The sequence below is a fragment of the Oncorhynchus mykiss genome, chromosome 12, assembly GCF_057628025.1.
Source record: "Oncorhynchus mykiss isolate SJ-2025 chromosome 12, ASM5762802v1, whole genome shotgun sequence".
NCBI lineage: Eukaryota > Metazoa > Chordata > Actinopteri > Salmoniformes > Salmonidae > Oncorhynchus > Oncorhynchus mykiss.
Genome location: NC_143033.1, coordinates 61,900,484 through 61,916,914, shown reverse-complemented (window position 1 = coordinate 61,916,914; position 16,431 = coordinate 61,900,484). Strand labels below are relative to the sequence as shown.

The 16,431-nt window shown below is 42.5% G+C and overlaps 1 protein-coding gene across 1 annotated transcript; it reads left to right on the top strand.

Annotated features, from left to right (window-relative positions):
* The first annotated feature begins 3,243 nt into the window (after positions 1-3,243).
* Positions 3,244-12,642, top strand: LOC118937820 (glutaredoxin domain-containing cysteine-rich protein 1-like). The gene is made up of 4 exons (XM_090191357.1): positions 3,244-3,706; positions 8,227-8,466; positions 8,976-9,041; positions 12,230-12,642. The coding sequence occupies exons 1-4, from the start codon at positions 3,302-3,304 to the stop codon at positions 12,407-12,409; spliced, it is 891 nt and encodes a 296-aa protein (XP_090047483.1). The 5' UTR covers positions 3,244-3,301; the 3' UTR covers positions 12,410-12,642.
* Positions 12,643-16,431: the final 3,789 nt, after the last annotated feature.

Below are 16,431 nucleotides of genomic sequence, written 5' to 3'. Positions count from 1 at the left end.
GCATAACCCTTCTCCAGCATCTGGCTTAGCCAGGGGGAGAGGGTGCAGTTTAAATGCCACTCCCGATAATGCTGAGCCACATTACTCCTAGGAGTCTGTGGTTCTTATGAGGTGTAGCATAGCGGCTCAAAAGAGTGTCTGCTTTGCTGACCTCTTATTCTTCCCACTCAAACCGTCCTCGTGTGTGTGCTCAGCCATGCACCCGTAGTGGGCTGAGCTACACTCATAGTGGTGAGAGGAAGAGAGAGAGCGAATAAATGCGTTCTGAGAAAAACGGGGGCGTTGGTTCCAGCCCTCCGTGAACGTTGCACTGGTCTGAGCTGCACTGACTGCACTGACTGAGCCATCCCCAAACAGCGATTGTGTTTGACATTCACGGGTGTGGATGTCAGCTCGTCCTTCAGCTCTTTGAACATATTAATTCAACAGTAGCTAAGATGTGGAGAAGTTTGTCCATAAAGCTCTGCGTTCCTAACAGCACTATAAACAAAGCAGGTCCTAGAGGCCCTAGTTTTGTCGCACCTGGACTACTGTTCAGTCGTGTGGTCAGGTATTTGGGAAAATTGCATGTGACTCATCGCTGGCCCTTAAAAGTACACAGGGAGCTAACATTAATGATATGCATGTCAATCTCTCATGTCTCAAAGTGGAACAGAGTTTGACTATTTGTTTTTGTAAGAGGTGTTGACAAGCTGAATGTACAGCTTTCTCCATAATCAGATAAGAAGAACCCAGTAAATGACAAGCACTAAGCTGAACTAATATAAGGGAGTGAAGGACAAATGATCTTAATAAATATGTGAATATCAAGAGGACCTTGATACAAACACCTAAGACATTCATTTTAAGGAGTAAAAAAAGTATACTACAACATGATGCATGCTAGCCTGGGAACCAGTCTGTTTGTGCCATCGTGACACTCCTTGCCAAACACTCCTTGCCAAACCAATGTTTGGAATGACAATGAGTTGACATGATAGCACAAAGAGAACCAGGCTAGATGCATCATGCATGGTGAAAATATTTGCCATTTTAGTGTCTTCCCGATTCTTAGTATGGTCGTCTCTCACCGATATGGGAAAGGGAAAGGGTGTTCTCCTCTAGTTCCTGTTCAGTGGGTTTGAATAATTTTCTCATTGAGGGAGATTGATCCCTTGTTCAGCCCCATGGAGTGACCTGAGCCAGGCTCATAGATACAACCATCAGTCCTTTGGGAGGTGATAGGTCAGCCTGACATTCCATTGCAAATGTAATTCCAGTCTGCCCTTTGCTGGACATAGTTACATTATCCTTGGGGGATGGATCAGGTTGATTGCCGTCTAAAGGGGGACTTTTGAGTGAATGCAGACTTTGACTCCTAACACCTAAAATAGAGTGGAATTGATTGCAATAGAATATAAAATATATAGTTGAATATAATAGATATTATTGATTAGTCTCTTTCACTTGATACATGGTACATGGTTTATCTCACACAAGCCCTAAACGAGGCAACACTTATCTGTTCAATAATTGTGAGTAAAGTTGGTTAATTGAATAACCCCAAATATTGTCTGAAACGTATTCAAATGAAATATTACAGTTACAATAAAATGACATTATAATTACAATCATCAAACAGTAGATCTAACTAAGACATAGAGGCAGTGACACTAATCATAGTTGCAACTGTTGCGGCTGTACATTCGTGAACCAATATGACATTTAGAGGGAAAGATACTCCCGTTGATGTAGCGAGAGGGACACGTTGTGTCTTGGCTAATAATATACCATAACGGCCCATGTAATTTCAATAAAAAATTATGCAAATTGTCCATGTGATGACATTGTATCAACAAGGAAGACCTAGTAGGTTTGCAAAATGTCATACACGTTTTTTTCCCCACCCACTTTTAGCCAAAATGGCTGGAAGTTTTGTTGATTTCACATAGAATTCCCGTTAGTTAACAGCTCAATCAAACATAGTCTTGTTATTGAACTCATGTCTGTGCACAGTGGGTGCATGGATCATCTCAGAGGCTTTGCTGTAAGTTGTTGGCAACACATCCAATCTAATAGTACTCAGCCTTTGACGCTTCAGTAGATCCTTACTTGAGCCATCGCACTTTTCCCTTTTGTCGGTCTTATCTCCCCTCATCAAGACATGAGGTGGACAGCTGGGCACAGGCTGGAGGGGGCAAGGGCCCAACTTTCTTCAGAGGCTAACCTGTGCCACTCAAACAGAGTGGTGTTGTTCAGGCTATAGCTGAAGTGTCACATTTCCAGGGAGACACTTTATCACCTGGGACACAATAACTGGCAGAGGTTTTTCTGCAGACACGATGTGTGGCCGTGACACATTATATGGTCTGGTCCACTACTGTTGTTTGGCGAACACCTGTCCCTGTCCCTGCTCTAGGTTGTGTGTAATAGCAGCCTTGCTTCCCCCAGAGTGCAAAGGGAGGGAAATGTAGACCAATGAGGACAAAGGATGAACGGACGTCCCCTTATGTCATTCATTCATGCTCAACAGGTGTGTTCATGCAGTAAAAACTGAATTCTGAGGCGGTACTTACAGAAAGCACAATGACCACGGCCTTCACACGATTCAATGGCCACAATTTTGCTTATCCAGGGTGCGTGTTGGAGACTTGGGACGTCTGTAAGACAATAGATTGGAAGTTTTTCCGAAACAGACACATTATGTAATGAATGATCACCGGTTCAAATCAGATCCCTATTGCAAATCAGTCACACTAGTACATTGTAAAGTTGACCTTGTTCAGGGAAAAGTTACTTTGTCCAATTTTGGCTGGCTGGAGACAGGTTCGAGACCCGAAACAGTACTGCAACAGTCATAGTGTTGACGAATATCCGATTGTGACCCTCAGATAAGCTGCCCTATTTTGCTCTACTGATTAATTTTACAAAGAAAAAGGGGAAAAGAATGTTGTTGTTTGATGTACCCCATAAAAAAAGGCATGTTTGCTCAAAGCTGTTTTGTCAAAGCTTCTAAGAAAACTGTGCAAAAGTGTGATGAATTATTCAGCAGGGGCTATCGGTTTACTTTAGGTCGATTTCTCTGTTACCATGGTAGAAATACATGCATTATTTACTGGTCCTGGATCTCCAAGAGTGAGGCAGTTTAGGACTGACAGTCTTTTTTAGAACTCTGACGATTACTCTCTAGTAATCCATGAGGAAAAAATACTTTGTCTAGTCTAGGCGGTTATGTTAAGCTTTGAATGAAAATAAGAAGGGGACTGCAAAGCACCTTTCTGGACTATGTAATCTACCACTGGGTTTTCCAAAGGAGTGGACAATGTTGACACCGCCGGGCGAAGAGAAACCCCAGAAGCGGGTGAGGTTCCGCGTGGCTTCGGGGAACAGTGGTCGGGTGCTGAAGGAGATTTTTAAAGATAGGGGGCCGTTTGACTCGTTGGATTCAGATTGTACCAGTAGTTCGGATGCGGACCGGGCCAGTACGCCTTCCACAAGTGGAGATGCTAACGGACATGCTTTTCTACATGTGTTTCTAGGCTCCGAGTTGGATGATAGCGAGAGCGAGCGGGATGATTTGCTCATGTATGCTGGGGCCTCAAAGGACAGAGCACCAATTAGCCACAAGCGTGTCAACATCCTCAGCAAAAATGGGACTGTAAGGGGGGTCAAGCACAAAGTCAGTGCAGGTCAGGTCTTATTTGAAAACCTCCCTAATGCATGTGGGGTAAGTGATCTAGGTCACTTCAAGTATGATGAATATGTATTGTACCTTTTCAGTGTTATCATAGTTATCATAGTTTTTACAGGTGTTTGAAGCTGGTGGACCAAAACAAAAATGACTTTAGGTTTTGGTCCACCAGCTTCAAACAGCTGTAAAAACAATATTTTGATGGTACAATCATTCTCTACACTATACAGTGCTTGTTTTCTCACATAAAGTGAAATTTGTAGTATTTTAGTGTAGTATTTTAGCAATCCACTAGATATTCCACTAGATAACACAGCCACAAAGTCAGAACAGCTTTCACAGTTTGACAACATTGATCAAATTAAGATCCTACATCTGTATGGTCACCTAGAGCTCCATTAGGTGGTAATGGAATGAGGCCTGTGAAAGGAGTAGATGGAGAATAGATAGTGCTGACAGCCAGGCGTAGAGAGGGATTACCTCCATGCTTACTCAGAGGTGTAGTCGATACACAACACTGCAGGACTTGGTGTACTGTACACTGTAAAAAACATTCTAGTTGTTTAAACTAATTATTATTATTTACTAAACTTTTCAGTCTAAGTGTTACCTGAACTTAACTCTTAATTGGCCCAAACTTAGCTCCAACTTGAGAAGAAATTTGCTAAAATGTTGTCAACTTAAAATGTTGTGTTTGCTCAACTTGTCTTATATTTTCATTCAACTAGAAATTATTATTTGGGCATCTTAATTAAAAAAGCCTGTGGAATTAGTTACACACATACAATGTTTTCAAATGACATATTTGACAGACATTGACATGCGTGATTACATTGTGCATGTTCATTTATACAGCCATTGTTTTTTGGCATGTCCTCCCTCGCCTGGGATTTGAAGTCCCAATCTCTTGGTTGACGACATTCTGATCTTCCTGCTACTCAATCATGTCTGTGTCATGACCGATTTGACCTGTATTGCTACACTTTGCACTTCAAAGGAAATCTCAGCTCTATTAAAAGTGCACTCAAGAAAAACTGTTTTATTTATCACAGTGATTAAGGAGTTAAATTAAAACAGAGTAATATTCCCATCAACATTAGACAAATATACAGGAAACCCTAGAATTGCTGATACTAGAGGGGTATGATGGGACTATATTCGTGGCTATATTAGGTTTTCAAAGGCCAATGCATGTTAAAGGGAGTTTTTCCCGCCTTTTTTTCTCCGTCAATACTAGGGCTGTGGCTGTCACGAAATTTCATCACCCTGTGATTGTCAAGCAAATAACTGTTGGTCTCACGGTAACTGACCGTTAATGAACATAAACACATTTAGCATCTCCTGGCTTCCACGCATAGCCGTCAAGCCAATGATGCAGACCTTTGGAAAATGTACATTTTAAAAAGTCGAATAAATCCATATAATGGTGTTGACCTTACAGTGAAAAGTTATTAGGTGAACAATAGGTAAGTAAAGAAATAAAATAACAGTAAAAAGACAGTGAAAAATAACAGTAGCGAAGCTATAGAAGTAGTGAGGCTATAAAAGTAGCGAGGCTATAAAAGTAGCGAGGCTACATACAGACACCGGTTAGTCAGGCTGACTGAGGTAGTATGTACATGTAGGTATGGTTAAAGTGACGATGCACTTTAGCAGGAGTATAAAACATAAAAAGAGGGGTTGGGGGGTGGCACACAATGCAAATAGTCCGGGTAGCCATTTGATTACCTGTTCAGGAGTCTTATGGCTTGGGGGTAAAAACTGTTGAGAAGCCTTTTTGTCCTAGACTTGGCACTCCGGTACCGCTTGCCATGCGGTAGTAGAGAGAACAGTCTATGACTGGGGTGACTGGGGTCTTTGACCATTTTTAGGGCCTTCCTCTGACACCACCTGGTGTAGAGGTTCTGGGTGGCAGGCAGCTTAGCCCCAGTGATGTACTGGGCCGTACGCACTACCCTCTGTAGTGCCTTGCGGTTGGAGGCCGAGCAGTTGCCATACACACCCTCCTAGTAACAGTCTGACTGCAGGTGTAGCCTATCTCTCCCCTGCACTTCCTGACGGGCTGCCCCCAGGTGGTGAGGGTAGGCAACAACACAGCCACCAAGGCAGAAGCTACTCTTCCTTGGGTTCAGCAAAATTAAGGCAGTTATATACAATTTCAGAAACATTACAATACATTGCAAAACATATTTCACAACACATTAAGTGTGTGCAATCAGCCCACTAATCTACTACCACATATTTACAACACAAAATCAATGCATACGTGTCTGTATGTTATCATGTGTGTGGGAATGCGTGCGTCTGTGCCAGTGTGTGTCTCTTCACAGTCCCCACTGTTCCATAAGGTGTAACTCTTGATCCACAATATAGCAGGGGATGTGAAGCCACAATACATATTTTTCCAGCAGCAGATTATGATCGATAATGTAAAAGGCTGCACTAAAGTTAAGAAAAACAGCTCCCACAATCTTTTCATCGATATCTCTCAGCTACTCATCAGTCATTTGTGTGTGTACTTAGTCATTTGTGTCAGCACATAGATAAAGACAGGTTTCCAGTAGAACATCATGCTATTACAATATTTAGAAAAGGCTAAATGTACAACAACAAAATATGATGTACTTACTTTGATTAGGGTTGTACTGTTTTGGCAGATTACAGGTGGATATTCTTGATCTATTTCTATATATATTTTTTTAATGTTAGATGAGGTATGACTGCCAGAAAAAAATTACACTTTGTAAATTATAGACACTTAATCATAGGACTGGATGGTTTAAAATACTAACGTTAATTAGCTAGTTAGCTAGTTATTCTGCTCATCAAAGCCTATTGTAATAGTAAGTAAACTCGGCTGTTTACAGCTAGCGTTAGACATCTAAATAGGAGTCGTAGCTAGGTAAGACCTGAATGTCTCTCGGATTGCTAAATAACTGGCTAGGACCTAAACATGATCGCGGACAGCATAAACTATTAACGATATTGGTAACGTCAGCTAACAGGATAGCTTCTTCGCTCCAGCAGCTAGCTAACGATCAGTGTTCAAACATTACTTAACTATCTAGCTAATTTAGCTGACAATCGTTAGCTTGCTAGGTGGCTAGCTAGTACCTATGTTCAACATATACTGTTGCTAGACACAAACAGAACGATGCATAGAATGATCTGCAGAAAAAGGCACACAAGGAAACTTTTAACTAAGTTAAAAGCTAGCTAACATTAACAAAGTAATTTCCCAGTGACAGTTTCAACAAGCAAAGCAACAACATTTACCTCAAATAATTATTGCCTTAGCATAATAGCTAGTTAGCTATTTCAGTATGGACATTCAACACTGGTACAATAATCCAATCTCTTATGACAATGCAAAAGTTATCCTTTTCGTCTTCTTCTTCAATGGTACTATGGCGGTCCGCAATCAAACATTAGAGGTAAATGCCCTCCCTCCGATGCCTTTGCCACACATCTATCACAATGGCTCTAATCTTACATTTGGCCTCACCTACATCTCATACTGTCTGAACTAACTTCACTTTGCATCAAGGTTCTCCAACTGGCGAATTTGAACCATGGGTGGTTTTCAGAGCAAAAAAATTACAAGAATATTTGAATCTTCATTGGACATAAAATACTATAAAAACGTGTGTGATCGTTTCCCAATGTAATCAATGTTCGAAATGATTATGTTTTTGGGAAATACTATCTGTTTTGGCTCCTTGCAGTCAATTTACAGTGTACAAAGGATTTATAATTATAAAATGGCTTGTTTGGATCCTGGATGCTGATTGGATGAGCAGTGTTCCAAGCCGTCCATTTAGAATAAGGTTTAACGTAACAAAATGTGGAAAAAGGGAAGGGGTCTGAATACTTTCCGAATGCACTGTAGTGGGTTCTATGGATGGTCTTAAACTGCAGTAAATTATGCCTGAGATTAAATGAACATGACTGGGCATTCTAACATACTGTAGGTCAAATTAGCTTTTGGATTTCCTGTCTTTTTCAGCTTCAGACAATAGCTAATATTTCACTTAAAACAGTTAAAAAATAAATATGTATAGGGGTAAGGTGACGAGGCATCACGATTTATGATAAAAAGAGTAGCAGTAGCAAATATGATGATCGTAAGCGACTGTGTGTTTGTGAGTGTAGAGTCAGTATGAATGTGCTTGATGTAGCCATTGCATGCTAGAAATATTGGACCAAATACTAAACTTTTTACTAAATTTAATACACTACAAGTGAATTTGTCCAAATACTTATGACAACTTCAAATCGAGGGACTAGATACATAAAGTGCATTTATATCTAACTGGTAAAACAGATATGTATGAAAATACTCTTAAATAAAAGCTGAGATTCTATACTGTCACCTCATAAAACATTTGATGTAAAATCCCAGAATGCTGGAGTATAGCGCCAAATTAAATGTTATAACTAATAAAATAAATACCGTCCAGTATTTATTTATACCAAATAAATACTGTAGGTAGGGGAGAGTATAAGGTTGATCACATACCGTATCTAATTTCCTTTTTGTGTGTTTTCCTTACAAGCCCGAGTTGACACTAGAATTTGGGCGGATAGTGATCTACACCACCAGCTTTCGAGTAGTAAGGACCACGTTTGAACGGTGTGAGTTGGTCCGGAAGATCTTTTCAAACCACAGGGTCAAGTTTCTGGAAAAGAATATAGCCCTGGACTGTGAGTATGGGAAGGACCTGGAAGAACGATGCAAGCGGGTGGGCGAACCTCCCTCGCTACCAGTCGTGTTCATCGATGGACACTACCTCGGGGTCAGTGCTTTCACTTGGTCATTACAACTCATTTTCCAATTCCTGGGCTTGTGTTTATAAAACATCTCAGACTAGGAGTGTTGACTTAGAATCCATATGGTCTTTTATATCATAATGAATAAGATGACATGTACAGAGGGACCTGATACATCACTCCTACACTGACACACTTTATGAATAATGTCCTATTATGAAACATTCTAGCACGTTTTACCATCAAAAAAAACATACAATCCATCTCAGTGCTTGACTTGGGTAGGAGCTCACTGCAGCTGAGTACTGGCACGTCAAATTTTCAACTGATTGAGTACCTGCACCTCTTATAGAATTATTAGCTCAAAGGTTTAAACAGTACCGACACGCAAAATTAGTACCGGCCCCTATTTCGGTCCAAGTCAAGCACGGACCCACCTTGATCCTATCGAAGTGTTATGAATATATTAGCTATGAAATTATCAAAGGTCTAGTAATGATATGATGCATCTTACACTATGATAATAACTTTGCAGGGTGCTGAGAAAATATTGGACATGAATGAATCAGGAGAACTTCAGGATCGTCTGGCCAAAATTGAGGTAATTTTTAATCAACTACCACCAAACAGATACAATATATTCAGTAATAACACTGGTAACTGCACAGTTAACAAATTCAATGTCATGTTTCAACTGATGCCTCTGACGCCTCAAATTACAAAAATACTCCAATATGTTTGCAATTAAATATGATTAAAATAAACATAAATGAAACACAGGATAGGAAAATAGTATTGATCATTCTGATATACCATATAGGCCTACTCGCCGACAATGATACATCAGTGAACTGACAAATGATGAATGGGCATCAATAATGGAAGGCTTGTTATTGATTCTGCATCTAATAAATTTGTTCACACACAGGTGTGAGGGTCATATCAAAAATTGAGGTTGTGTTTCAAACAGAGCAAAGACACTGACAGACAAACAACTGTGAAAAGGTTTTTGAAAGAGAGCAACCCGGCTCTATGTATTTTACTGGTTTGTGACTCATTGACACTGCCCCCGGTTAGAGGGGAATAAAGCAGGCCAAGAGTTACCCCCACAGGAACTTTACAGTGGCTTGCAAAAGTATTCACCCTCCTTGGCATTGTTCCTATTTTGTTGCCTTTCAACCTGGAATTAAAATATATTTTTTTGGGGGGGTTTGTATCATTTGATTTACTCAACATTCCTACCACTTTGAAGATCCAAAATATTTTTTATTGTGAAACAAACAAGAAATAAGACAGAAAAACAGAAAACTTGAGCGTGCATAACTATTCACCCCCCAAAAGTCAATACTTTGTAGAGCCACCTTTTTCTGCAATTACAGCTGCAAGTGGGGTATGTCTCTATAAACTTGGCACATCTAGCCACTGGGATTCTTGCCCATTCTTCAAGGCAAAACTGCTCCAGCTCCTTCAAGTTGGATGGGTTCCGCTGGTGTACAGCAACCATTAAGTCATACCACAGACACTCAATTGGATTGAGGTCTGGACTTTGACTTGGCCATTCCAGGACATTTAAATGTTTCCCCTTAAACATTGTTCTTTTTTTTTTATTTTACCTTTATTTAACCAGGCAAGTCAGTTAAGAACAAATTCTTATTTTCAATGACGGCCTGGGAACAGTGGGTTAACTGCCTGTTCAGGGGCAGAACGACAGATTTGTACCTTGTCAGCTCGGGGGTTTGAACTCACAACCTTCCGGTTACTAGTCCAACGCTCTAACCACTAGGCTACCCTGCCGGAAGGTGAACCCCCATCCCAGTCTCAAATCTCTGGAAGACAAACAGGTTTCCCCCAAGAATTTTCCTGTATTTAGTGCCATCCATCATTCCTTCAATTCTTGACCAGCTTCTCAGTCCCTGCCGATGAAAAACATCCCCACAGTATGATGCTGCCACCACCATACTTCACCTTGGGGATGGTGTTCTCGGGTGATGAGAGGTTTTGGGTTTGAGCCAGACATAGCGATTTCCTTGATGGTCAAAAAGCTAACTTTTTGTCTCATCTGACCAGAGTACATTCTTCCATATGTTTGGGGAGTCACCCACATGCCTTTTGGCAAACACCAAACATGTTTGCTTATTTTTTTCTTTAAGCAATGGCTTTTACCTGTAAAGCCCAGCTCTGTGGAGTGCACGGCTTAAAGTGGTCCTATGGACAGATACTCCAATCTCCGCTTGTGGAGCTTTGCAGCTTCCTCAGGGTTATCTTTTATCTTTTTGTTGCCTCTCTGATTAATACCCCCTGGTCCGTGAGTTTTGGTGGGCAGCCCTCTCTTGACAGGTTTGTTGTGACGTCATAGTCTTTCATTTTTTTAAATAATGGATTTAATGGTGCTCCGTGAGATGTTCAGTTTCTGATATTTTTTTATAACCCAACCCTGATCTGTACTTATCCACAACTTTTTCCCTCTGTTTGGAGAGCTTCTTGGTCTTCATGGTGCCACTTTCTTGGTGGTGTTGCAGATTCTGGGGCCTTTCAGAACAGGTGTATATATACTGAGATCATGTGACAGATCATGTCCCACTTAAATAAAGTCCACCTGTGTGCAATCTAGCTAATTATGTGACTTCTGAAGGTAATTGGTTGCATCAGATCTTATTTAGGGGTTTCATAGCAAAGGGGGTGAATACATATGCATGCACCACTTTTCTGTTTTACATTTTTCATTTTTTTTTTTAAACAAGTAATTTTTTTCATTTCACTTTACCAATTTGGACTATTTTTGTGTATGTCCATTACATGAAATACAAATCTATTTGAATTACAGGTTGTAATGCAACAAAATAGGAAAAACGCCAAGGGGGATGAATACTTTCGCAAGACACTGTATTTGAACCCACTGAGGAAGATGGACATGGGGATGAAAAGTGGGAAAAGTTCTGTTGAAGGAAATGAAAGTCAATGAATATACTGTACATATGATATCACAAGAGCAGGCTTCAAGTGTTGGGGATGGTGAGTGGAATGTGCAGCTCAGGGTTGTGAGGTGCTGATAACAGTCACCGGCAGGGAATTTGTAACACCTTTCCTATCAGGGAAAATAACAGCAGAATACAAGGCCATGTTGACAAGCTTTCAAAGTAAAAAACCCAATTAGGCATACAACGATGCACATAAACCCTTACATACACTACAGAACTATGCTAATTAGCTTTCAATTCAGCCAGTGGCATAACTTGTGTCGTGGAATTATTGTAATCAAAAGGAGACTTTAAAATTTCTTCAAAACAATCAAACTGTATTATTTAATTACTGCAGTAATGAAACTTGTCAATGACCCTTCCATAGGTGATTAGTTGAGAGCCCAACGAGCGGATTTGAGCCATAGCATTTTATACCAAAGTCCATCCTCCTGGATGTTCATGACAAACAACAGATGTATGGAATGGGTCACTAATAATTCAGACAGTATCTGCTGTCAAGACTGTTCTCATTGTGTAGAGGACCAGGGTCTGGCCCCCAACTCCATACTGGAGACATCTCCCCCTGGTACCCCAGTACAGACACATTAACTCATGCTATGGAATGAGGTCTTGTTAGGCTTATCACCCAAAGACATAGTAAATCTTCTGTCAGTGTTAAATCTCCCAGAGGCTCACTTTCAGTTCACACAGACACAATAGAGTTATAAGAACCCTCTATTCAGTTGCATAAAACAGCCATTTGATGCTATTACAATATTATAACAATTTTGCTCTCACAATGTTTTTTTGTGTGTGTGTTTTCCCCCAGAGGGTACAGCACCCCCACACGTGCCAGACCTGTGGGGGCTTTGCCTTCGTCCCGTGCCCCATGTGCCATGGTAGCAAGTTGTCAGTTTTCCGCAACTGCTTCACAGAGTCGTTCAAAGCCCTGAAGTGCACCTGGTGCAACGAGAATGGCCTGCAGCCCTGTTCCAGCTGCAGCCAATGATGACTCTAAGTGCCTGATCGAAATATCCCCTTTCCCCAGGCCCTCACCAAGCCCACACAATGTATGGTGTCCATATTAGGACAGCCAGAAATACAAACAAGTCCTAGCGAGACTGAGGCTGTCCTAATATGGACACTGTACGGATTGGACTCTGTCAGAGATAAGACTTGATTTTTCACACCATGGTTTATCCTCCATGGGAGATTGTCAATAAAATTGTGTTTTCAAGAAAATATAAGTCTTTAAATGGGTTTTATCTGTGGCACATTTACACTTAGTTGATCAATTACACATTTTAAGTTATAATTTTTCTCCATGGTATGACATTTTCATCAGCCTGTCCTAAAATGTATCAAACTGTGCCCCTCCCCATTTAAATGGAACCAATAAGTTGAACAGACAAATACAAGGTCAGTCTAGGACTCCCCCAGGATAATCTAGAGTTGGTCATTGAGGTGTAAGACAATCACTGATATGTAACCGTGTAGTGGTGACCTGATGACCTGTAGTTTGTTAAATAATTAAGCTTTCATCACTAATCCTATGGCCTACATGGAACAGGATTAAGGAGCAGAGAGGGAAAGTAAAGTATTGTGTGTTATTGGGCCACTCCACTTAAATAAATGTAGATAAAATAAAGGGATAATAATACTAGCTCTGGTAGAATAAAATATACATGTTTATTAGGATGAGAGAAAAGCGCTTTCCTTTACAGTCATAAAATAGAAGCATTTACAGCAAATTCCAGTTTAATAGTATTGGAAATGTGTGCATGGAAACAATGGAAGCATAAGATTCCATAGACATAGGATGTTAGGCATCAGGACCACTGAGTAACCAAGTTTACTGTTAGGCAGCTTAATAATGTATATGTCACCAACAGATTTATCCTAGTTAGGTTTCCATTCAATTATTCAAGCCACAGAAAGGACTTTGATTGCAACTCCATCTCTTACCCTGAGGATAAAGAGGGACCCATTTACAGAGTTGTGTCTGAGACTTGTGTGCACCACACTGCTTTGAGTACACTTTCTTTATACATCAATAGCAGATTGTAAAAAGCCAGTATCACACTTGCATGTTTAGAGTAACACAATTATACTGTGTGAGACAGGTTGTACCTTTTAATCTCCACTTCTGTTGAGTCTGTATTTGTTTGGATGGGTGTCACTCTCGGTCTGGCTGCCATCCAGTGACAAAATATGGAGAAAAGCATCTCCGCGGCGAGGATCTCTACACTGTCATAGCCCTGTACAATGCTGCTTGAACATTACTCTACAAAGCAGCACTGTAGAGAAGCTAAAAGTAACGAAAGTAACATCACTTTCACTCAACACAACTTTAATAGATGCCACACTGACAGCTAATCCTTTTTTCCCTAATCGACAGCGGCTGATACATTCGGTGGAATGTGTAGCATAACCCAATTTATTTAATAGATTCTTAATCACAATCTAAGATTGTGGAATAATGTAAGGACATTGGGTCGTGGAGATGAAAGAAACCTAATAGCATGCCCGATCACGGTCTATTGCTCCCCCATCTGTAGGTTCGATCTTGGAGAGAAAGACGGTGAATAAAAATTCTAACAATGCATTGGCCATATCATTAGCCTATAGCATAACCTGTCCTATCAACAGTTTGTTGGTGGCGTTGCTTTAGGCCTACGCATATGTTGATAACAGTTGATTATCTCAAGAGTGTGCGCCTTTGTTTATTTCCTACAGGTTTGCAATACAATACATATGTAATCATGCTGTTTTATAGGCGCTGTTAATCCCACATTAAAAACGCATTATATTACCTAAGGGAGAAAAGGAGACAACAATGACAAGATGGGCAGAAGCACAACGGATTTGGGAATGGCATGACATTGATGCGCGCCCACTCTCAAAGCCTGGTTAAACATGTTACACGACATTCAATAACAAAAAACATTGAATATCGTGTCCTTGTTCAGCATTTTCTGATGTGCCATAGTTGTCAATTGTTTCTCCGTCGGAGAAGCCTACTTGGTCCTGCCGCGATGCTGAGCGATGTTTCTCAATGGTTGGTTAATGCCTGGTTGAATATGACTGTTTATTGACGTCACCATATAAGCCACTGATTTTTCTTATCGTTTCAGAGCCTCATTTCGATAACCGCAAAGTCCAATTGCCCACATTCATCCAAAGGGAATGAAGATGCGCACATAGCCAATGAACACCAATCTGCATGACTGTCACGGTTTTCTGTATGTGAAAGAGAGTCAGACCAAAATGCGGCATGGCTATTGCGATCCATGTTTAATAAAACAAGGTAAACACAAATCAAATACAAAAACAATAAACGTACCACGAAAACCGAAACAGCCTAATACTGGTGCAAAGTAACACAGAGACAGGAACAAGGACACTAATGACAATCACCCAAAAAACCCAACACCAAACAGGCTACCTAAATATGGTTCCCAATCAGAGACAATGACGAACACCTGCCTCTGATTGAGAACCATATCAGGCCAAACATAGAACTAGACAAACTAGACATGTAACATAGAATGCCCACCCAGCTCACACCCTGACCAACCAAAACATAGAAACATACAAAGCAAACTATGGTCAGGGTGTGACAGTAACAACCCCCCCCCCCCCCCCCAAGGTGTGGACTCCGGCCGCAAAACCTGAACCTATAGGGGAGGGTCTGGGTGGGCATCTGTCCGCGGTGGCGGCTCTGGTGCTGGACGTGGCCCCCACTTCACCGTAGTCTTAGTCCCCCACCTTGTCCGCTTCCGTGGCCTCCTCACCATGGCAACTCTTCTCAATGGACAGAGGGGCGGCAGCTCGGGACAGAGGGGCGGCTGCTCCTGGCTGACTGGCGGCACTGGCGGCCCCTGGCTGACTGGCGGCCCCGGCGGCCCCTGGCTGACTGGTGGTTCTGGCAGATCCTGGCTGACTGGCGGATCTGGAAGAGTCTGGCTGACTGGCGGTTCTGGCAGAGTCTGGTTGACTGGCGGTTCTGGCAGAGTCTGGTTGACTGGCGGTTCTGGCAGAGTCTGGTTGACTGGCGGTTCTGGCAGAGTCTGGTTGACTGGCGGTTCTGGCAGAGTCTGGTTGACTGGCGGTTCTGGCAGAGTCTGGTTGACTGGCGGTTCTGGCAGAGTCTGGTTGACTGGCGGTTCTGGCAGAGTCTGGTTGACTGGCGGTTCTGGCAGAGTCTGGTTGACTGGCGGTTCTGGCAGAGTCTGGTTGACTGGCGGTTCTGGCAGAGTCTGGTTGACTGGCGGTTCTGGCAGAGTCTGGTTGACTGGCGGTTCTGGAAGAGTCTGGCTGACTGGCAGATCTGGAAGAGTCTGGCTGACTGGCAGATCTGGAAGAGTCTGGCTGACTGGCAGATCTGGAAGAGTCTGGCTGACTGGCAGATCTGGAAGAGTCTGGCTGACTGGCAGATCTGGAAGAGTCTGGCTGACTGGCAGATCTGGAAGAGTCTGGCTGACTGGCAGATCAAGAGGAGGAAGGCTCTGGCAGCGCTGGACAGGCGAGGCGCACTGTAGGCCTGATGCGTGGTGCTGGCACTGGTGGTACTGGGCCGAGGACACGCACAGGAAGCCTGGTGCGGGGAGCTGCTACCGGAGGGCTGGGGTGTGGAGGTGGTACTGGGTAGACCGGACCTTGCAGGCGCACTGGAGCTCTTGAGCACCGAGCCTGCCCAACCTTACCCGGTTGAATGGTCCCGGTCGCCCTGCCAGTGCGGCGAGGTGGAATAGCCCGCACTGGGCTATGCAGGCGAACCGGAGACACCGTGCGCAAGGCTGGTGCCATGTAAGCCGGCCCAAGGAGACGCACTGGGGACCAGATGCGTAGAGCCGGCTTCATGGCACTTGGCTCGATGCCCACTCTAGCCCGGCCGATACGCAGAGCTGGAATGTACCGCACTAAGCACCCGCACTGGGGACACCGTGCGCTTCACAGCATAACACGGTGCCTGCCCGGTCTCTCTCGCCCCCGTCTCCTACCTGGCGTAGCCATACTCCCTGTTAGCCC